The 24,048-nt window shown below is 43.8% G+C and overlaps 1 protein-coding gene across 1 annotated transcript in view; it reads left to right on the top strand.

The window, feature by feature from the left end:
* Positions 1–24,048, top strand: part of CFAP47 (cilia and flagella associated protein 47) — a 1,765,744-nt gene that overhangs the window by 367,963 nt on the left and 1,373,733 nt on the right. Inside the window, exons 23-25 of the mRNA XM_029603108.1 lie at positions 10,130–10,230; positions 10,772–10,931; positions 21,625–21,823. Of these exons, the coding sequence (XP_029458968.1) occupies positions 10,130–10,230; positions 10,772–10,931; positions 21,625–21,823 (460 nt within the window). The remainder of the gene's footprint in view (positions 1–10,129; positions 10,231–10,771; positions 10,932–21,624; positions 21,824–24,048) is intronic.

Below are 24,048 nucleotides of genomic sequence, written 5' to 3'. Positions count from 1 at the left end.
ACTTTCCCTATGCCTTACATTCAGGTATACTCTTCGGTTCTGAATAATGACACATCATCTCGAATACCCCATGGAAGTTTGGATTGGTTGGAAACAGACAACCTGTCCCCATTTTATTGCTCTTTAAGAGACCTTTTATGTTTTATTTAGTGACTGTAACTACTGTACTGGACAACAAATTTTCACAAAAGTCATGTTACGGAAATGAAATTAGTCAATTCTTATACATTTCCATGTGCTAAACACGAATTTTATTTATTTATTTATTTAACATTTTTTATACCGAAATTCATGTAGCAAAGTTACATATCATTTCGGTTTACATGATAACAGAAACAGGCATGTAAGAATGCGATTACATCAAACCGGGAGAATAAACTTGGATCAAGGAACTGGGGAGTAACTTACAAAGATAACGATTAGGTAGTGAGATTCTATAACTGAAACCTGGCTGAGTATCTGGAAGTCATGTTACATGGTGCTTGTTGCAAGGTGTATAAATTACAAAGATTACGATATGGTAATGAGATTCTACAACTGGGACCTGTCTAAGTGTATGGGAGATATGTTACATGGTGCATATTGCATGGTGAATATTGATGGGCGATTATTGGTATGGGTTAAAAGCTTGTTCGAATAGCCAGGTTTTGAGTTTTTTTTTTAGTCTCTTTTTAAAGGTGATAGGGCAAGGTTCCTTCCATAGTTCTGGAGGTAGAGAGTTCCATTGCGCAGGGCCTGCTGTAGATAGAGATCGTTTATTTAACGAGGTTTTGATGTGACTGTGAAAATGCAAAATTGGCTCTAGTTTTTTTGTAATATGCAATAATATAATTACATCGTGAACTGTATGCCAATAGCTCACTGGGCAACAAATTTTCACAAAAGTCATGTTACTGATATGAAATTAGTCAATTCTTATACATTTCCATGTGCTAAACACGAATGTGACTGTGAAAATGCAAAATTGGCTCTAGTTTTTTTGTAATATGCAATAATATAATTACATCTTGAATTGTATGCCAATAGTAGGAGACCTACGGTTAATACCGTTTGAAAAATGAAGTCATAGACTACGTCTTAGATTTCTTTGCTTGTCTCTTGTACACCTGTTCGGGAGCATCTCTGCGGAGTGTCCAGCAGTAGTCAGCCAGCATGAATATTTCTAATGCTCACCCTTTCTGACTGGGCTTCATATAATACACTGCTGACGTCAGCTTACTCAGCAGCAGCATGGCAGTAGAACTGCATTGCATCAGAAAATGATGTAATAAACTCTGGATGATGTGTACATGATGGTATTATGCAATATGATGCAATATTACATCATTCTAGGCTTATTTACAGTCCTACTGGATAAATTTACATCGTAAATTTATCCAGTAGGACTGGACATAGAAACATAGACTAAACATAGAAAGTGAACTATATTAAATATCTTCAAAACGAGAGCCAATAAAAACTTTTCATGGTCATATTCGTGTTCAGCACATCAAGATACTACAGAGTAGGACCTTTTTAGGCACTTTCATTGTTGCCCAGTGAAATATATTCACATTTAATACTTTACCTCTTGGTGTGCTCTTAAACATTATCATTTAAGTAGAAAAGTTGCTTTCACAATTGCAGGCTACTTGGAATCTGGTAGCTGTCAGTTACCAACTATGGCCCATCTTGTGCTGCATATTTGCTCTCTCTTTTCTCAGGTGCCCAGCCTATTGTCACTGGAAACAGCAGGAGAGAGAAACAGTGCAAAGCAGCTGGGTGAAAAAGGGATCATAAATATAAAAAATTACAATAACCTCACAATATTACATTAACAGATTATATAATTTAGCAAACAGATGCATGAAACTGTAAATAAAGCCATAACTAACTATTACATAGTTATAGAACAAGGACTCCTAAGACTGTATGACTAAAAGATTATGTGAGAAGTATTGTTAAGGACTTTCATTTTCAGTTTTTATTTTATTTTATCTGGGAATTTCAATGTTATAACAAAAAAAAAAAGTGGAAAAATGATTTTGTGTTATATCAGTTATTTTTCCACTGATGTTTCTTTGTTATAAATTTGAAATGCCCATGAAAACTAAAATAAAAAACTGAAAACGAAGGTCCCTAAATATTGTTCAGTTATATTTGTAGGAGTTGTACAGAATCATTTGAAAATCCTAGCCAGTATTAATCTTAGAACATATTGGCTTGGAATATTAAGGTTGACTGATGAAGAAAGAGGAGTAAGAAGGAAAAGAAAAGAGCACATTGAAGAGTGGGGAATAAAGAAGACAGGGAATTTGGGAGTATGTCAGGTAGACTGGTAACATAAGAACATGAGATATTCCATGCTGGGTCAGACCAAGGACCATTGACCCCAGCATCCTGTCTCTGTCAGTGGCCAAGCCAAGTCATTAGAAAGTACTTGGCAATCGCAAAGGGTAGATCTATTCCTTGTTGCTCACTACCAGAGATAGCAATGGCTTTCCCAAGCCTATCTGGCTAGTAACTGTTTATGAACTTTTCTCCAGAAACTTGTCCAAACCTCTTTTAAACCCCTCTATGCTAGTCAAATTCACCAAGTCCTCCGGCAACAGATTCGACAGCTTGATTATTTGCTGAGTGAAAAAATATATTCTATGATTTATTTTAAATCTGCTTGTTGTTAGGTTCCTGATGTGTTTCCTTGTTTTAGTATTATTTGAAAGGGTAAATAGCCATCTCTTGTGTAACTGTTCTACTCCACTCATAATTTTATACACTTCTATCATATCCCCTCTCAGTTGTCTCTTTTCCAAGCTGAAGAGCCCTAACCTGTTTAGCCTTTCTTCATATGGGAGACAATATGGGAAACAATATCATTATTGTTGCCCTCTGCATCTTTTCTAGTTCCGCTATATCTTTTTTGAGATGGGGCAATCAGAACTGCACACAGTACTCATGGTGTGCTTGCACCATGGAGAAATAGAGACATTATGATATTCAGTGTTTTATTCTCCTCTCCTTTCCAAATCCTAAAGATTCTGTTTGGTTTTCTGACTGCTGCTGCGCGCCAAGCTGAGGATTTCGATGTACTGCTCATAAGGACCCCAAGTTCTTTTCCTGGGTAGTGATTCCTAATAAAGGACCCAGCAATGTGTACTTGTCATTGGGATTATTTTTCCCCAATGTGCACCACTTTGCACTTGTCCACATTAAATTTCATCTGACATTTGATGACTAAGCATTTGATGAGCTGCTATAGGGATATTTTATTACTAGTTAAGGAGTCATAATACTAGATTTAAGGTCCTGTCATTGCCATTGAATTGCTATGTATATGGATTTATATTGGGATGCCACATTTGTTTTTATGAGTGTCAGCTGAAACTGCCTATTTTTGGTGTTAATAATACAATATTTTTAATTTGTTCTTATGTGTATGTAGATATGAGTGTTTATGTGTGACCCACTTAAATGTATTATGTTAACATGGGATATAAATGCTTTTAAATAAATAAAATTAATAGTCTTGCAAAGTCATTCTACAATACCTCACAATCAGCTGCTGTTTTGACAACTTTGAATAACTTTGTGTCATCTGCAAATCTGATTACCTTACTTGTTGCTCCCTTTTCCAGCACATTTATGAATATGTTAAATAGCACAGATTCCAGTATAGATCCCTGGGGCACTCCACTTTTGACCTTTCATCATTGTGAAAACTGACCATAGTCCTACTGTCTATTTCCTGCCCTTTAACCTGTTACCAATCCACAATAGGACACTGTATCCTATCCCGTGACTTTTTAATTTCCAGAGGAGTCGTTCATATAGGATTTCATCAGATGCTGCCCGAAAATCCAAATACATTATATCAACTGGCTTACCTTTTTCCACATGTTTAGTTGCACCTTCAAGAAAATCCAATAGATTTTATAAGGCAAGACTCTCCCTTTGCTAAAATCATGTTGACTCTTCCCGATTAAAGCCATGTCTATCTATAGGGCCAGCAATTTTGTTTTTAAGAATAGCTTCTAGCATTTTGCCCAGCATTGACACCAAACTCATGGTCTCCAGTTTCTGGATCCCTTTTTTTGAATATAGTCTTTTTGTTGAGTTTTCAAATAAATCAAGCAAGCTGAGCAACCAAATACATCAAAATCCTGCTTGCTTTCAACAGAGAACAGGAAACAAAAAGGACCATCTCTACTTCCCAGCCCATTCCCACACAACATGTCATACTGTATTGGATCCATTTTTAAAAATTAGCATTACCCTCCAGTCTTCAGATACTGTGGCTGTTTTAAATGATAGGTTACAGATTACTAGCAACAGATTTGCAGTTTCAAATTTGTGTTCTTTTAGAACTCTGGGGTAAATGCCATTCATACAGGACTTTAAATCTAGTATTATGATTTGTTACTGTTGTGGAGCGCTAGGAGAGCGATCCCACTCCTGGGTGATGTGTGTCCTTGGGCCACGGCTCGACCCCAGAGGGCTCTGAAGAGGTGCCGCGGGAGGCGTGGCATGCCCAAGCATGGGCTGGACGGGAGCAGGGCTGGAGTGACATGGAAGACAGGCCCTCCTCCGGACCTGCACGCTTCGGAAGACCCAACAACGCAATGTTGGTCTTGTGAACAGTCCTCCAACCGTTCCCAGCCCTTTCGGACCTGCCGCAGGGTACGGCACGAAGCGGCAGGCCAGATGGAGGCCAGGACAGTGAAGACTGGAACATGGATTCAGACGAGACTCAGGAACGACGTAGACTCAGGCATAGACGTGGACTCAGGACGAGGTGCAGGATCCTTAGACGTGGACTCAGGCAAAGACGTGGACTCAGGAATGGATGCACAGAGGTGGAATCAGGAACGAGGGCTGAAGGTAGACATGGGTACTGACCCTCAGGGCGCCCTACTCAGGCCACCCGCGGGACTGAGTCGCGGACCACCCTGTCCCATGCGCGCCCTACACAGCCCTGGATCCACGCAGAGAGCGGGGGAGCACAGGAAAGAGGAAGCAGGTTCGCTGCTCTCCCGGCAGCACAAGGCAGGAATACGCTGCTCTCCCGGCAGCACAAGGCAGGTTAGGCATCAGGATCAGGAACAAGGATATCAGGAACATCAGGACTGGAACACATATACTGGAATAGGAGACACACCTCTGGGCTGGAACATGGACATCAGGAACATCAGGACTGGATCAAGAGACAGACCTTGGGACTGGAATGGCAGGCAGACATCAGGACTGGAACACTGAAGACATCAGGACTGGAACACTGAAGACATCAGGACTGGAACACTTGACAAGAAGCTTCAACGGGAAACATGGAACACTGGACCTTGCAGAAGGCTGGAATACAAGGCATCTCCTGGAACGAGGATCTCAGGAGTGACCAACTCCTTGCGAAGGCAAAGACACACTGAAAGCTGAGCTCTTTAGTAGAGCTGAGGTGGACAACTCCCAGGGAGGGGTCAGCAGGGGGCCACACCTGGCTGGCCCTTCAAGAGGAGCAGAGAGGCGCGCGCTCGCGCCCTAGGAGGCTGGAGAGAAGAGCTGGAAGCTGGTGGCGTCCTCAGCCACGTGGAAGGCCCAGGGAAGCAGTGGAGCAGCCCTGGACTGGAGCTGGGTGAAGGCAGTTCAATGGAGCAGCTCCCAGCCGCATGGACAGAAACAGAGAAGGTAAGGCTGGCTGCAGACACCAGCAGAGAGAAGTGCTGGCTGCCGAGGAAGCGGGGGAAGGGCTGACTGCAGGAACGGCTCCATGCCGTGAAGACAGCCCCAGGAGCAGAGGTAAGACTGCAGGCACTGGCTGGGACGGCTTCCCAGCCAGGCAAGGACCCGGGCTGAAGCAGGCACTGAGAGAGACGGTCTCGCTGCTGGCTAGAGGTCCCGGGATCGCAGCAGCACGTCGGGGGAAGGCAGGAACAGTAGCAGAGAAGCAGACCACATGGCAGCAGCTGTGGAAACGGCCTCAGCTGATTCAGGGAGAAAGAAGCAGCCCGACTGGCTGTGGTTGTAACAAGGTAAGAGTCTGCCCATGCTTCTTGTGGGCAGGAGCGTAACAGTTACTCTCTGGTTTTTAAATTTGATCTATTGCATTTTCCATTTTCACAATAATTTGCTTTAGTCGCTTATAGTCATCACCATCAGACAATGCTTTGGTGTATTTCTCCAAATATACTATTTTCTTGTCCTCTCTGAGCACCCTGTTTACCTAGTGGTCATCTAGAGGTCTGATTCCCTCACAGGTTTTTTTTGCTTTAAATGTACTTGTAAATGTTTTATTATTAATTTTTACCTCTGTGGCAAGCTTCTTTTCAATTCTCTTTGCCTGCCTTATTACTTCTTTACGTCTAACTTGCAGGTGCTTTTGCTTTTCCCTATTTTCCTCATTTGATCTGCTTTCCCTTTTTAGAAAGATGCTCTTTTGGCTTTAATGACTTCCTTCATCTACCATTAAACCATGCTGGCAGTTGTTTGGTCTTGCTTCAGCCTTTTTTAATGCATGGAATATATTTTTTCTGGGCTTCCAAGATGGTATTTTTAAACAATGTCCAAGCTCATGCAAACTTTTAACATTGGCAACTGTTTATTTTAATTTTTCTAAATAATTTCCTCATTTTATCATAGTCTCCCTTTTTAAAGTTGAAAGCTACTGCAGTAATTCTACTTAATATATAGTCATTATGTCTAATTTAATTGTATTATGATCACTATTGCCAAGAGGATCTACCAAGACACAAAACAGAATAATTTTAAGGCAGGAATACTTCTCCATACTTATAGTGTCTGCAGTCTTCTGAACTGTGATGAAAGAGCTTGATAAGAGAAGCCAAGGAATTGTTATTTAAAATGGGCAAAGATTTGTGGTAGGTCAACAAGCAAATTTGAGTCCATGGAAAAGTGATTGGAAAACACTTTGACATTTATAATGATGTGACAGAGAATATTCTACAGAGATTAGGGAAAGTTATATGTACAGTATGTAATAAAAAAAATTGTAAAAATTTATCTCAACCTTGTAGATGTGTTTTCTGTTTAAGTATTTGAGAGATTTATATGTAAAAAAAAAAGGGCTTATGCTTCTGCATAAGTGTGAGTGTTTGAGAAGTGACTGAATGAATATGGGGGACAGAGGGCATAAAAGTGTTTAGACTAGGATGAGAGAGATGGTATGTATAAGTGAGATTCTAGAGGTTAGTGTATGCAAAAGGAGAAATTTGTATCTGTTAATTTTCTTCCCATTAGTTCTGCTTTACCAGTCCAGTCCAAATGGGTAGATTATATCGCCCTACCAGCAGATAGAGGCAGAGCACATTGATTTCTCCAGTGATATCACCATCATTATGTATAGGTGGTACAGCACAGCAAGAACCCAGTATCCCTGTGCCAAACTACTGAAAATATTACAACACATGCACTGAGATAACACCTATAACAAAACTTTTAATTTGTGCCAAGAGAACTTGTGTTTCCAACTCCCTGATTAAAACAGCGAGAAACAAGGGAGAAAAATCAGAACAGGAAGCATAGCAAATAAGAAACTTGAGATGAGCTGTGTAGAAAAAATATATGCAAGCCAGACAGTGGAATCGTACATCTGCACATCACTAAGAGGCCCAACTTCCTGGGCAGTTCTTGGATTGGTACAGCAGAACTAATAGAAAGAAAATTAACAAGTGAAAATTTTGCCTTTCATTTCATCCTGCTACTCCAGTTCAGTCTAAACAGGTGGGAAGTACCGAAGCCCCACTACTTAGGGAGGGAGGAGGTAAGGGCTACTCTGAGAACTCCAGCTCCATAAGAAGCATCCTCCTTAGCAGAAATGTCCAACCTATAATGCTTGGAAAAAGAATGCAAAAACAACCCCTTCCCCAAAAGGTTCCCCAGTTCCTAACAAATCTGAATCCCTCTTCCTTGCACCATCGTCTCATCCACGCATTGAGACTCCGGAGCTCTGCCTGCCTCTGGTGACCTGCGCGTGGAACAGTCTTGCACTTCCCAATAATAGGGTCCCATATAGGAACCTCCTCAACAGTAATGTATGCTATTCTAATGCAGGAGACCTCTTGATCAATCAAGGCTGCAATCTCCTCCTTATGAATAACGGAATCATCTTTCTTATCGGAGGCAACCTTCCCTTCCTCCATAGACACATAGCTGTCTGAGTCAGCCTGGTGCTCAAAATCTTCAGGATCCTCATCCAGAATCAGAGGAGACTCCACCAATACCCAAGAACATTTGCAAGGAACAGTGGCACCAACAAAAGTTTTGACATGTTCACAAAGGCAGGCTTTGCAACAGACTTCTGGATAGCACAGAATGCCTGATGCAGATACCTGAATAACTCATGAAAAACTCAGAGGTTAAGCCAAACTGACCCGATGCAGCTGGAAACGGGGAAAAAAATTAGCTAGTATAAGGGCTGGAAGGTCTTCATCTGCCATTTCTGCAGCCCCCTACTGGTGCTGCGTGGTGGGAACAAGCATGGGAGCAGGGCCTAAAATGGCCAACACTCCTGCCAAAAATGCAGCCTTAGCCACATCAGCCCAAGAAAGCTCCATTGAAGATTCAGCCCCAGAAGACTGTCTCAGGTCTGGGGGAGCATCAAAAGACCACCTGGAGGCCATAGAATTTTCTTTCAGTATTTCCCCTGCCGAAGCACAAGCTGCACAAAGAGGCCCTGCAGCAGTGGCTCTTCCCTGGTTTGTCCATTGCGGGCCTGACAAAAACAAATTACCACCTCCAGTTCAGTTTCAAAGGAGTTTCAAAGGAGTTTGAAGCCCCAAGGTCCCCCTCTGAAGCAGACACTTACCCCAGTGGGGAACTGATCACCAAACTCTGCCTAAACAGTTAATGCTTTTTGCTGGTGCCTTTTTTTTTTTTAAGTGATTCATCCTGCAAAAACCAGAAGAGGAGCAGAAAGAGGTGGAGTTGGGTGGGGGGATGGAACTAAGAGGATTCTCTTATGCTAAAACCACAAAAAAAACTTCTGCAAAAGCCCCCCCCCCCCCCCAACCAAGTCCCCTCTCAGACCTGGAGCTCCTTGTAGTGGGCTTGCACAAACTGGCACACCAGTGGCCTGACCAGAAACAGCTTTCCAATATATCTTGCTGCACTACCAATGAATCCTACCATTTGCTGGAGGCAGGGAATACTGGTTTCTTGCTGTGCATCACAATGGTGATGTCACTGGAGAAATCAAGGTGCTCTGCCGTCGTCTGCTGGTAGGGGAACATAACCCACCTATTTTGAATGGACTGGTGTAGCAGTTTTTGAAAGTTATGTATTGAAATCTCTGGTGGGAAAAGTGATATTGGTTCTTTAAAAATGACTTTTTTTCTGTGAAAATTTAGCCAATAATTAAAATTAGAAAAAGGTGTTAAAATGTTTTGGGTGGTTATGTATTAGTCAAAGAAGTAGGTTTATTGAATTTGTTTCTGTTTTCTCTGTGGCTAAACAATTTTTTTAATTGGCAAAGTCACTTCCATAGAAGATAATGAGAACTATGCTGCTGGGGCTCAATTCTGACCTGGAGTTTTTCCAGCCTGGAACAGAAGTAAATATATTAATGGTTTTTGAGCTCTAGGAGGTGAATAAAAAGCATGTTTGTATTTAAGAAAGAGATGTTTGTAGGCAGGCCTGTGGACGGAGTGGAGGATGTTAATGGAGTATCCATGGTGCCTATACAACCTATATCTTCTAAATATATTTTTTCAAACTGATCCAAATATTGTTTTGTTGACTAACTGGTGAATATCTCCTTTTATGACAATTACTTATTTGGCAAAACCCTAATATTTACCCTTCTGAGGCCAAAATGAATGAAGTTAGGGATTGCCCTTGACAAGGGGTGACTCATATGATTCTAAATAGAATTAAAGTTTTAGTAATACTAGGGCTTTACAAACCTGTCCTGGGCACCCAAAAGCCAGTTGGACTTTCAGGATATCCACAATAAATATGCATGAGATAAATTTGCAACTACTGAGCCTCCATGATATGAAAATGTATCTCATGCATATTCATTGTGGATATCCTAAAAACTTGACTGGCTGTGGGGACCCCAGGAGAGGTTTGATTTAAACATTTGTGCTAAGTATTGCTATGAAAAGTTTCTTGGATTATAATGCATGTATTTATTTTCTCAAAGCGTCACGTAAACTGTTAAATATCTCCGTTCTCGTGATGGTGTTTGAACTCCCTTCAGGATTTTGCGATTTGGGTCCTGCGAATGACAAACAGAACACTCAGGTATGCTCATGTTATTGTTCAGTGCATTGCAGGGTGATGATAAAAAAATTCCTTTAGTTCAGTAAGTGGACAATAATCTGATAAGACTGCTGAAAGTACATTTCATGTAACTATGATGGTCTGTATTGAATTATCTAGAACCAAACTATTTTGAGCTATTTGGACTTCCATAGTACCCTGTTTGTGTTCTTACTTGCGTCCTGTTTCCTTGTGAATTGAGTTACAAGTCTGTTTTATCTTGTTTAAAAATACTGTGCTATTTTACTGTTCTTGCAAAGAGGAAACCTCCCTGGCTTGTTTGTTTTTCTTTAGAAGGCATTCTTTTTTCTAAACAAAATCCATTGAGCCACAAATATCTAACAGAGACAACATGGGGTATTTCGTACTGAAAACTATTGTTTTTCCTTGGATTTGAATAAATATTCTACTTTTCTTGAAGCAGCAGGAACATGCAGCTTATTAACTGACATATGTGTTCCAGTTTCTAAAATATGTTTTATTTGTGGTTTTGTATAACTCTTTCATTTACATCTGTTTTTAGGTATTAGAAATGCACAACACTTCAAAGCAACCTGTAACCTGGAAATTTGATCTTGCTCCCTTAAAGGAAGAATGGAAAGATAATACATTTAAGTTTAATCAAGAAAAAGGGACACTTGACCCAGATGGAAAAAGCAGTATCACCGTCTCCTTCTGTCCTTGTGAGTATTCTCTCTGTGCTGGTCAGTGTGCTGAAGGTTTTCATTGATAGCAAGAGTTTATTTAGGGGTCTGCCTTGCAGGGCAGAGGGGAACTTTGGGTCAGCTGGCACCATTTTTAATTTTGGTGCCATTGGAACAGGAGCAGTTGGGCATCTAATGGTGGATATCCCATCAAGAAGATGTAGATTTCTAGACATACAGGTTAGAGATTTTCCGGAAACATTGCCGTCGGTGGAGGTAGGTGTAGTTGTGCAAGCAAAAAGTCATTGGATAAATTTCCTTCTACAAAGTATGGTGGGCGGTGGCAGTGGGGCTTGGTTTCCCAGAACCAAGCCCACAAGCAATAGAAGCTGTGTTTGAAAAGACATTGCTGAATTCTGCTAAAGAAGCTTGATAAGAAATAGAGACTGTGTTTGGGCCAGATAGGGTTAGGCCCTGCTACAGAAGTCACAATCAGTAGATGAAAAGACAGTGCTGAGCTCTGCTGTAGAGGCTTGGCAGGCCAGGGGAAAACCCACTTCTTAAGGAGAAATCTGTGCTAGAAGGAACGGGATAAGAGTGCACTATAGAGGCATGGTAGGACAGTGTCCATATCTAACCTTATTCTGAAAGCATAGTCGGCGTTAGGAACTACCTGGTTGGGATTGATAGGCTTGAGGGCTGTTACTTGAGTCTGTGGACCAGACACCCCGAGCAGGAATAAGGTAACTTTGAGAAAGAGCCAGTGGTGTCCATAAAACTCCAAAGAAGATTCTTGTATTAAGCATTCTCCTAGTCCATTGTTTCCTAAAAACTAGATTTTAAATGTGCTCCATGTGTGCACAGTTCCCGGTGCATTCACATGAATGCGGCTATTTTATAACATGCGCACATTGGCACATGCGTGTTATAAAATGTGATTCCCACGCATACAAGTGTGGGCAGGTGGCCTTCTCCATGCGCAGGGGGGAGGATTTTAAAAGAATCATGCGGCGATGAGTTTTTGTCTTTGTCCAGTTCCCTAACCCTAATCCTATCCTTCCTTCCTCTTCCCCTCTCCTCCCTGACCCCAAAACCTACCCTAACTAGCGTTTTTTTGTTTTTTTTAAAGAACTTATCTGCTCCTCCGAGCAGGAGTAAATTCTGCTTGCTGGCCAGCTGCCGGCGCGTGCTTCCTTGGATCAGAGCCTAATGGCTGCTGTCCCGGCTGGCCTCCACCCCGTCCTGCCCAAATCCTGCACTCTGGCCCACCCCTTTCTTCAGGCCCGGCATTACTGCGCATATTGGGAGATACATGCGTGGCTGAGCCTTTTTAAAAATGTGCTCAGTGCGCGCAAGGCCTGGCCATGCGCATATCTCCCTGATTTTATGCATGCGGGCCTTTCAAAATCTATTTGAAAAGATCCAGGCTGGGATATTGCCAAGAAAGAAAGACGAGAAGAAGGCTTGAGCATTACAGTGAAAGTGAAATGTTTGGCAGACCCGCCTGTGAGATACGAAAGTATGTTTATGCTATTTTTACACGCGGAACCCCTTTGAAAATTCTCTCCTTTGTGCACGTTATTATTTATCTTATACTATTACATTTTTTTTTTATTGATAGCTAATACACTAACCCTTCTTATTTACTTATAGGTAGTTTTTACATCCAAGATACCAACTTAAAATCTATCTCATACCTTTAAGTTGTATCAGTACCTATGCATTACCATTCTCTGAATGTTACTTATCTTTTAATGTAATACTCCTTCTAAGTAGCTTAGGTAAAGGTGGAATATCAAATGCTCATAAATAAATAACATAACATAGATAAAACGCCTGTCTTGTTCCAGCTCATCTCATTGACTTCAGTGAAGGGTCACATAAAAATCCTTCATGCTCTGAATATAGAGAACAAGCAAGAATACAGTGAATCATTTGATTTTTCAGATAACTTGGACGAAGATCATGCAATGATTTAAAAGCCATCATTAACACTTTAAACTTTGCCCAGGACACAGTCAGAAAACAACATAAATCCTTTAGTACTGCAAAAATAATGTCTGAATCTACAGTTTGTTAACAGACCGATAGCTGGATTTCGACTTACTTGAAGCCTCCTGATTATTCATTTGTGGGAGACCTATGCAATAATCCAAGTGGGTGGTTATTAAAGTATGGATGACAGATACAAAATTACGCAGCTGGAGGAATTGCTGCAATTGTCCCAATTAATCATAGCGATGGAATTTGTCTCTTGCTGCCCTTGGCACTATCAATTCAGGTGCTGTACCCCATGCACTTACTGTTTTCTGAAGCCTTCTCCAGCAGATCTCTGGTCTTCATGGATCTGTGATATCCTCCATCTCCCCAACTGATTCAATTACCACCCCCTCACTTTGGTCACTGCCCCCCCCCCACAACCCACCTCAGAGGTCCAGTGCTGCTACTTCAGTTTTTATAAGGTTGTGTGCTTAAGGACTGAGCCATCCCACAGCCCTATGCTCATAGCACTGCACTGACTCTGCTCTCTCTAGGCTTCTATGCTTGAGGTGGAGCCTATGCGTGAGAGGCTGTGGCCTTACTCACTCCCCATACTTTCTGCCTTACAAAAACTGAAGCACCAAGGTCTTGTGGCGTGAGTTGGTGGGCAAGAATGAGACGGCCATCTGAGTTGCGGGAGTACCAGGATTCAGTTGGAGGCCTAAAGAGTGAAAGGGATTAGGAATTTTGCTACTCCTGGAATTTTTCCATCCTAGGCCCAGGCTTACTACGGCTGTGAGTAAATTCAAGCCTGTCTGTACAAAGCATTTGTTGACTACTGAGGAGATATTTGCTTCCCTTGCTAAACCAGTATCAATTATTTCACTCAAACGGTGTATTTGGTTTTTATTAAGTGAACCATTCTATCAATAATTGGGAAAAGATTCATATCAAAGTAATTACCATTATTCACCCGTAAAACCTCATTTTTTTGTGGGATTCAATTTTAATATATTGGTACACATCCTTGCTGAAATTGCATTCCAACATAATCTGTTCACAACTTCAATATACGGTGTACCCAACAGGATATTATACTGCATAACACCAGCATAGAAATGGTATTAATTCCCAGATTCTCTTGTTATATTTCCCAGTGTTGAAGGTAGATATTACACAACAAAGGTGATAACATAGCAATTTTCAAAAGCTGTTTACCTGGGTAAATGGATATTCACCTTTGTAAATAGGCTGCCTGAGAATTGGCCAACCTGTATTCAGGTAAAAATACATGCGAGGAGCAACAATGTGCATCCTTTTACCTGCAGGAAAAATGGAGACAACAACACACTAAGGAGTGAATTTTCAAATGAGTCATGGGCATAAAAGTTTCGCATATCATAACAATTTTCAAAAGCCCATGTACACACGTAAAACCTTTAGAAAATTACCTCCATAGTTCTGTAGTGAAAAAGTACCCTCAAAGAAGCAGGTACAAATCTCTGTGAGCACTTTTACCCCTAGGCAGTTTTGAAGAGAAAACATGCACGCACATGCCCTTTGAGAACTGGTGCAAGGTATGTGGGTAAAAGTGCCTGCAGATTATGACAACCACCCTCTTAGTTTTTAAATTGCCCCCCCCCAAGCACCTTGTGGGACTCAGCACAGCAATAACCGAAGGCAGGTTGAATAATCCCCCATGTTTACATACTGGAGGTAATTTTTTAACTGCCTATGTTGATTCAAGGTCAATTATCTAGGGACTTATCCTTATCTAGGATATTTGAGGTAGGCTCCCAACTGTTCTCTTCTGGTCCAAAGCCTTCCCAAGACAGGAGCTACTCCCACTTCTTTCCATGTTTCCTCACATCAAGGATGTCTTGGACTTGGTATGTCACGTCCACTTCGGATGACAGTGCTTGAGGATCCGGTGTTTTTTTAGAGATGCCGAACAATACCAAGGGTTTTAATAGCGATATGTGGAAGGAGTTGATCTTGAGAGAGGAGGGAAGCCGGAGTTTGTAGGTCACTGGACCCAAACGGTGGAGCACCGGAAAGGGACCAATGTACCTGGGAGCAAAGCGAACTGAAGGCAGCTTGAGTCAGATAAACCGGGTGCTGAGCCATACTAGTTTACCCTGTTTCCAAGTTCCTTAACCTTGTTACATGTACCGCCTCTTGGCGTAATTTTTTGTTCTGTTTCAATGTAAACCGATGTGATCTGTATTTCATACAGGAACACCGGTATATAAAAATCTAAATAAATAAATAAATACCCTGTCGCCCGGTTTAAACTGTGCATCAAAGAACCTTTTTAGCCCTTTGGGCTGCTTGCTGTAGCAACTGCTTCATGCTGTTCCAGAGTCGAAACAACTCCTGGGCGGTTGACTGTGCCGCTGGTGAGGGAACAGATAATGGAATTGGTAGTGGCGGCAGAGGCTGACGTCCATAGACCACCTGGAAAGGTGACGACCGGTTGATGCGGACTGATGTGAATTCAAGGCGAACTCAGCCCAGGGAAGGAGGTTGGCCAAATCATTCTGCCGGAGATTAATGTAGTTCTCTCTGCTTGCCCATTGGCTTGGGGGTGATAAGCAGAGGTGAAGTCTAAAGAGACTTTGAACTTTTTGCAGAGGGACCTCCAGAATCGGGCAGTAAACTGGACTCCGCAGTTTGAGAGGATATGTTTAGGAAGGCTGTGGAGCCGGAACACATGGCGAATAAACAATTGCGCGAGCTGCGGTGCCAAAGGGAGACCAGGCAGAGCCACGAAGTGGGCCATTTTGGAAAAGCGATCGACGGTGACCCAAATCGTGTCGTTGCCCCCAGAAGGAGGAAGGTCCATGATGAAATCCGTTGCGATATGGGTCCACGGCTCACTTGGAATAGGCAGCGGTTGCAAGAGTCCCCACGGGCATCCCACTGGAGGCTTGTGGTGGGCGCAAGTGGGACAAGACTCCACATAGGCCTGTGTGTCCTTCTTCATAGTAGGCCACCAGTAAAACTGCTGGAGAGTGGCCAGCATCCTTGACTGCCCAAGGTGTCCTGTGGTCAGGGCATCATGAGCCCAAAGGAGAACCCTCCAGCGAAGTTGACTAGGAACCACTGTCTTCTCAGGTGGCTCTGGAAAATGGCAGACAGGATGACCTTAGCGGGGTCAATTATATGCCATGGAGTGTCTGGTACATCCTCCGGAACGAAAGATCTGGAGAGGGCATCGGCTCGGCAATTTTTGTTGGCTGGTCGGTAGCGCAGCAGGAAGTTAAATTGGGTAAAAAGAGGGCCCAATGGGCCTGATGATGGTTCAAGCGCTGAGCACGGTGTAAATACTTGAGGTTTTTGTGGTCGATATACACTCTGATCTGATGCTGGGCTCCCTCGAGCCAGGGATGCCATTCCTTAAAGGCTAGCTTAATAGCCAGCAGCTCCTTATCCCCATCACATAATTCCGCTCCGCAGGGGAGAAGTGTCTGGAAAAGAAGGAGCATGGATGTAAAGTATGGGTAGTTGAGTACTGGCTTAGGACTGCCTCTACTCCCACGTCAGAGGCATCGACCTCAACAATGAATGGGCATCTGTGATCCGGGTTGCAGAGACACGGCTCACGGAGGAAGGTGGTCTTGAGATCCTTGAAGGCGGTCATGGCCTCAGGTGACCAATGGGAAGGATTACGAGTCATGGCTGTGAGTGGTGCGGTCAGAGTGGAGTAATGATGAATGAAGGACCGGTAGTAATTGGCAAAGCCAAGGAATCTCTGTAAGGATCAGAGACCCTTGTTATGCTCTCCTCCTCCAGAGGAGAGGAATTAGCAATCTGCTGTTGCTCACCCTGCCAGGAGGGCGGAGATAGCAAACTGTTCTGCTTTTCTCCTGAAAGGGGGAGGAGTAGCAATCTGTCATGATATGCTCCTCCAGAAGGGAGGAGTTAGCTATCTGTAGTGCTGACCCCGCCAGGAGGGCAGAGTTAGTAATCTGTTAGCGAACTGCTGTTAGATGCTCCTGTAAGGAAAGGAGGTAGCAATGTTATGGATCAACTCCCAAGGGAAGAGGAGTTGACAATCTGTTCTATGACACTCTTCAGAGGAGAGGAGCTAACAATAGGTATATTGTACTTCGCTACAGAGATAGCAATCTATCATGCCTCCGCTACGGAGTAGCAATCTGTTATATATATAGGCTGCTGGCAAGTCCCATAGAAGAGAAGGTAGCTATCTATATATTACTTCCGTAAGTGGTGTTAGTGGTCTGTAGTGGTTGGCTCCCACAGAGTGATAGTAGTGTAAGGAATGACCACTAGGAGGAAATGGTGAATCCCTGGGCCGATGGCAGATGACAGCGCCCTCAGGAGGAGATCCTGAGAGGAACCACCAGCTAGGCTAGAATATGAAGTAAACACAAATAGTTCTTTATTAAGCTGGAAGGTGAACCACCAGTGGTGGCAGTAGTGAGTCGAGGTGTCCGGTAGGGCTGAAGTCCTTCTGATACTGGAATGTAATCTCTGGGTCGCTCCTCTAGAGAGAGACTAGAAGGAGTGAGTAGACAGGGTATACTGGATACAAGATGGAAAACTCACAATAGTAGATGTCTGCAATGGTCTCTATGCCACAGAGAGTCTTCAGTATATTCAGGAACAGGAGCCGTAGGCGAGCACTGGTTCCTCTAAACAGTCTGTAATAAGAACTCACAATTGCTGTATATGAAATGGCTTCTAGAGTAGAAGAGAGTCTGTAAAGGATTCTAGGAACATGGGCCCTCGTGGAGTGAGTACCGGTTCCCATCTGCAATCTTGCCAATCTAACTCTCGATCTCCTTACCTGCAATAATGTCTTGGACGGAAGGGAGTCTTCAGAGCTATAGGAATGTAGGCCCTCGTGGAGCGAGTACCGATTCCTATCTACAATAGAATTCACTGTGTTCACGTCCGCGATAGCTTCCAGGCAATGAGGAGTCTTCTGAGTATTCCGGCAATCTGAAATCAAGAAGAGAGAGTGGAGCCCCCATGGTGCGGGTACTCCTGGTAAGTTTGAAAAGGCCGAGCAGTGGGGAAGGATTCCCCTGGCTGACTCGGATCATTGTTGCAGGTATTGTGGACTGCCGAAGCAAGTCCTGTTGGAGTTCCTTAGAGGTTAGCAAACAAAGACCTTTTAAATTGGAAATGGACGTCACTACGGGGGGACACCCCGAGGTTCACGCCCTTGCTGGTACAAAGCCTGGAGCGTGCGCGCGCCCTTACGTCATCATGAACATGGCGGATCCGTAGCGTCAAGCCAGCCCGGGGACACCGGGACCAAGAGGCAGGGAGAAGCCATGGCTGCATCTGTCCATCAGAGCCGAAGGGAGTTGCTCCCATGATAGAGAGGGTGGAGCGAGGGGCAAGAAGAGGCACGAACGCAACAGCCTGTAGGCTGAGGCCAATCGTGAATGCTTCTCAACTTCTGGGGGTCCATTCTGAAACCTTGACTGGAAACCAGGTAGCCGAGGAAAGGGACGGTCTCCTGCTCGAAAGAACACTTTTTAAGTTTGGCATGGAGTTGATTGTCTGTTAGATGTTGAGGACGCGAGAGACATCATGGCGGTGGCTTTGTAGGTCTTTGGAGAATACTAAGATGTCGTCGAGATACACCACAACACATTGGTATAACATATCCCTGAAGACCACGTTCATCAAATTCTGGAAGACCGCAGGGGTGTTGCAAAGGTCAAACAGCATCACAAGGTATTCAAAGTGGCAGTCTCGAGTATTAAAAGCGGTCTTATATTCATCTCCTTTGTGGATTCGAACTAAATTATAGGCTCCCCTGAGGTCCAATTTGGAGAAGATTTTCACTCCCTGAAGCCTGTCAAACAGTTCAGAAATCAAAGGTAATAGATAGCGGTCTTTTAGGGTGATCTCGTTCAGACCCCAGTAGTTGATGCTGGGGCGGAGTGAGCCGTCTTTTTTTCCCCACAAAGAAAAAACCCGCTCCAGCGGGAGACTTGGAGGGTCGAAAGAAGCCCCTAGCCAAGTTACATAGAAACAGAGAAATGACGGCAGAAGAAGACCAAACGGCCCATCCAGTCTGCCCAGCAAGCCACGCAGTTTATCCATTTCCCCCCCCCCCCCCTTTTTCTCCCTCCCACCCGTCACTATTGGCTTCCAGCACCCTCCGGCCCCAACTCCCTTCCACCCCTCCACCATGCAGAGAGCAGCGCCGTATCCGCATCCCGGTGAACATCCAGCTCAATCAGGGGTAGCAACCGCCGCAACAAGCAGGCCACACCCCTGCCCCATACTCTTACCCACCCCTGCTTTGTATGTTTGTTTTTGTTTTTTTTTGGAGATGGCAGCCCTCCGTGAAGGCGGAACACCAACTACTGGCCACTGGCATCCCGCTCCGTGAATGCCTCTGTGGCTACTGCCGTTCCGTGCAGTGTTTTGCTGCCTGAAGGTGGAACACCAACTACTGGCCACTGGCATCCCGCTCCGTGAATGCCTCTGTGGCTACTGCCGCTTCATGCAGTGTTTTGCTGCCTGAAGGTGGAACACCAACTACTGGCCACTGGCATCCCGCTCCGTGAATGCCTCTGTGGCTACTGCCGTTCCGTGCAGTGTTTTGCTGCCTGAAGGTGGAACACCAACTACTGGCCACTGGCATCCCGCTCCGTGAATGCCTCTGTGGCTACTGCCGCTCCGAGCAGTGTTTTGCTGCCTCCTCTTTATTTACGCCCACTAGACTTGATGGATCCACAGTGTTTATCCCACGCCCCTTTGAAGTCCTTCACAGTTTTAGACTTCACCACTTCCTCCGGAAGGGCATTCCAGGCATCCACCACCCTTTCTGTGAAGAAATACTTCCTGACATTGGTTCTTAGTCTTCCTCCCTGGAGCCTCAGCTCGTGACCTCTGGTTCTGCTGATTTTTTTCCGACGGAAAAGGTTTGTCGTTGCCTTTGGATCATTAAAGTTTTTCAAGTATCTGAAAGTCTGAATCATATCACCCCTGCTCCTCCTTTCCTCCAGGGTGTACATATTTAGATTCTTCAATCTCTCCTCTTATGTCATCCGATGAAGATCCTCCACCTTCCTGGTCGCCCTTCTCTGTACCGCTTCCATCTTGTCTTTGTCTCTTTGTAGATACGGTCTCCAGAACTGAACACAGTACTCCAGGTGAGGCCTCACCAAGGACCTGTACAAGGGGATAATCACTTCCCTTTTCTTACTCGTTATTCCTCTCTCTATGCAGCCCAGCATTCTTCTGGCTTTTGCGGATGTACTCTGACATGGCCTAAGTCTCTGTTAGCGACAATGGGTAGATTCTACCTCGAGGAAGCTCAGAGTTAGGTAACAAGTTGATTGCGCAGTCGTAGGTATGATGCAGAGGCAAAGTGTCCGTGGCCTTCTTGGAGAACACATCAGCATATGATGAGTATTGCGGGGGAAGGCCAGGAGGAGAAAGTGAAGTACTCAGGCATGGCAGAGGCGAGACGGGCTCCAGACAGTTGGGGGTCCAGCGGGGGTCCGGGAGCAATCTCCTACGCTCCTGACCTCGGGGGACAAAAAACAAAATGGCGCCGGCGCTACCTTTGACCTGTCATATGACAAGGCAAAGGTAGCGCCGGCGCCATTTCTACAAGCACCGGAGGTCCGAGAGTAAAAGATCACACCGGGACCCTTCCTCTGGACCCCAGGTAATTTAAGGCATTTGGGGGGGGGTTCGGGAGGGTGGGGGATTTATTTTAAAGGGTCGGGGTGGGTTTTAGGGTTGTTTTAGTGTGCCGGTTTTCCCGCCCTCCCCCTTCCCCTCCCCCTTCCCCCGATTTACGATTTTTTGACAATAAATCGGGGGAATTGTTATTGTATCGTGGCTCTAACGATTTTTTGACGATTTAAAAATATATCGGACGATTCACATCCCTAGTTTCATCCTTGCGGAATGCTTACTTCACTGTGTAGAAGTCTCATCGCTTGTATCCATAGTATTGTGACTTGCAGGGCTAGATTCATCAGGCTTGCTGCTCACATCCTCGCTGTTTCCCGCAAAGGAAAAGCGCTTGAGATCGGCGATTTTCTTCAGCTGCCATCCAGAGCTAAGTGCTTGCAAGTACTTGCTTCATTGCCAGAAGATGAAGTAAGATTGCAGGAATGTAGCTGTGATTTAGTTTTCTAGGCGTGAGAGCTACGATTCAGGCAGCCATTAAGGTTGGTGACATCATCAACTTCTGCAGGATCTTTAAAGGGGGAGGAACCCCTAAGTTACAACACCTCTGCCCCCAGTAGTCAAACATTCCTCCCCCTGCCTCAAATTCCCCTTCAGGGTCACCCTCCACAGGGGTTACCCTGGTCTCTGCTTTATAACCCTGCCCCCTATTTCTCAATTTAGTGAATACTGCTGTAACTATGCATTAAAACTGCATGTTAAAGCACATATTAATGTATTTTAGTATATAGGCCTGTTAGTTTCTTTTAATTTGTATTTATTATGTTTTATAGATTTTGTATGTTGTGCTGATTTTTTATGGCTGTTACATTTTGTGTTGAATCTATTTATTTTTTTGGATTTTAGTTGTCTTCTCTATGTTTTTATGGATTTTTTTAAACTGTAGATTATGCAAAATATACATTTTTTAAAATAAATAGTTCTTTTCTTCTTACAATGTTTGTTTTTTTTAAAATCATGTATGATTTCCTGATTTTGGATATGGATTCTGACAACTGCTGTTTTTCCAAGGGAAATTTGCATTTAAGACTATTTGGTTTTGTGTTTTTTCTGCTAGCTTATCCTGGGAAGTACACTGCTGAAGTGCCAATACTCGTGAATGAGCAACCAAATGTTCATTTCAAACCATTACAACTATTTGGCAATGTAAAAACACCAAAGTTAATCTTTGATCCCCCTCTTGTGATACTGACACCTGTTCCTCTGGATTCTGAAACAGGAGAAGTTGTTGCCATAACTCCTCTAGACTATTTCAGGTAAACTGGTACCCATTAATATTCCATAACAGCTTTTTTTTTTATCTTGCTATATAACAGAGATCCATGTATCTTGTCTGCCATCTGATGGTATGGGATAGATAGATATGCTGATACCTGTCTTGCTTTGATTTTTACCCCTTAGAGAAACTCTTGTATACATAGCATATAATGCATGGGTGTGTATGATTTGCTAATACTTGATCTTTATCATGTAGTGAGTTTTGTTACTCAGAGAGCCTTGACCAAAGGTTATCTCCTTTTAAATTTTAAAATTTAAAAGGACACTCTCATTCTCAAAGATCAAGGCATAGTCTAGCAAGATGGCTTTACAAATACATTTTGAAGATAATTTTCACAATGTTTTACACTGGAGAACTGGTGTTTATCTGCATAAAACACGTTTAAATAAAAGTGCACATGCTCTTCACAATGGGATCGATATTCAAAAGGGTTTATTTGGTTAAATTCGGAACTTAGCAGAAAAAGCTGGGGTTTTATATATTCCTGCCTACTGATAGGCTATGTTTCAGTTGGGTAAGTCACTACCTGGCTAAAGCTTAGCCAGATAAAAAAGAAGCAGGGTGTGGTCAAGGTTTTGGGAGTGTGGCCAACATTTACTGAACCTTTTGATCTGTTCCAAGGAGCCAGAATATTCACAAAGCTGGATCTCAGAAGAGCATATATTCTTGTTCGTATACGCCGGGGCGATGAATGGAAAACAGCATTCAATACCTGCGACGGCCATTTTGAATACTTGGTCATGCCCTTCGGCCTTTGTAACACCCCGGCAGTATTCCAAAACATGATGAATGAAATCTTCAGAGACATGTTGTATGACTGCATAGTAGTATATTTGGACGATATACTAGTCTTTTCCCGGGATCTCCAGACTCACCATTTGGGCGTTTCCAAGGTTCTTCAGAGACTCAGCGATAACCATGTATATTCCAAACTAGAAAAATGTGTCTTCCACCAGGAGTCCGTTCCATTCTTAGGATAGTTATGTCCAGTCAGGGGTTCCAGATGGACTCGCAGAAAACTAAGCATTCAGGACTGGCCTCAATCTACTGGCCTAAAGGCCCTACGCCATTTTCTAGGATTTACCAACTACTATAGGTCATTCATTCATCACTACTCCACATTGACCGCGCCTCTTACCGCCATGACACGCAAGGGAGCCAATCCCTCTCAGTGGTCCCATAAGCCGTAACAGCCTTTCAGGAACTCAAAAAAGCCTTCCTTCAGGAGCCATGTCTTCGCCACCCTGATCCTCAATGACCTTTCGTAGTCAAGGTAGATGCCTCGGACTTCGGAGTTGGCGCTGTCCACAGCCAACACAGTGATACTCATACGCTCCACCCGTGTTCTTTTTTCTCTTGGCGTTTCTCCTCTGCCGAGCAAAACTACGGAATAGGAGATAAAGAATTATTTGCAATCAAGTTAGCACTCGAGGAGTGGTGCCCATGGCTCGAAGGTGCTCAACACCAGATAACGGTTTTTACTAACCATAAAAACCTTGAATATTTGCATCATGCACATTGCTTGAACCATAGACAAACTCGCTGGTTGTTGTTTTTCAACACATTCAATTTCCTTCTGAGGTATTGCCCAGCAGACAAGAACACCCTCGTGGATGCTCTTTCCCGCTCATTTACACCAGAAGATATCCTGGAAACTCCGAGGCATATCATTGACCATACTTGGGTGCTCATAACTCTCTCAACTACACACACAATCCCGGTCAGAAAAACCGTGGTACCCTGGGCACTCAGAAAGAAGATCCTTAGATGGGCTCATGACTCACGTCTTGCAGGTCACCCTGGGCAATCCAGAACTCTGTCCACCTTGGAGAGATACTATTGGTGGCCTTCGATGAAAGAAGACGTCCGGACCTATGTAGAATCTTGCTCTACGTGCGCCAGACAGAAACCACCTGCTGGTCGTCCCTGGGGTCTTCTCCAACCTTTACCCGCTCCTAGCGAACCATGGACACACATCGTTGGACTTTATCATTGATCTCCCTGTGTCTAGTGGTAACAACACCATATGGGTCACTGTTGACTGGTTTTCCAAAATGGCACATTTTGTGGCACAACACGGACTACCTTCTGCTCCTGAACTTGCAAAACTTTTCATCCGTCATATATTCCGTTTACATGGCATGCCTAAGCACATACTCTCTGACCGAGGAGTACAATTCACAACCAAGTTCTAGAGATCTC

This window comes from Rhinatrema bivittatum, chromosome 5 (genome assembly GCF_901001135.1).
Source record: "Rhinatrema bivittatum chromosome 5, aRhiBiv1.1, whole genome shotgun sequence".
In the NCBI taxonomy this organism is placed as follows: domain Eukaryota; kingdom Metazoa; phylum Chordata; class Amphibia; order Gymnophiona; family Rhinatrematidae; genus Rhinatrema; species Rhinatrema bivittatum.
This window is presented reverse-complemented; position numbering and strand designations above follow the sequence as displayed.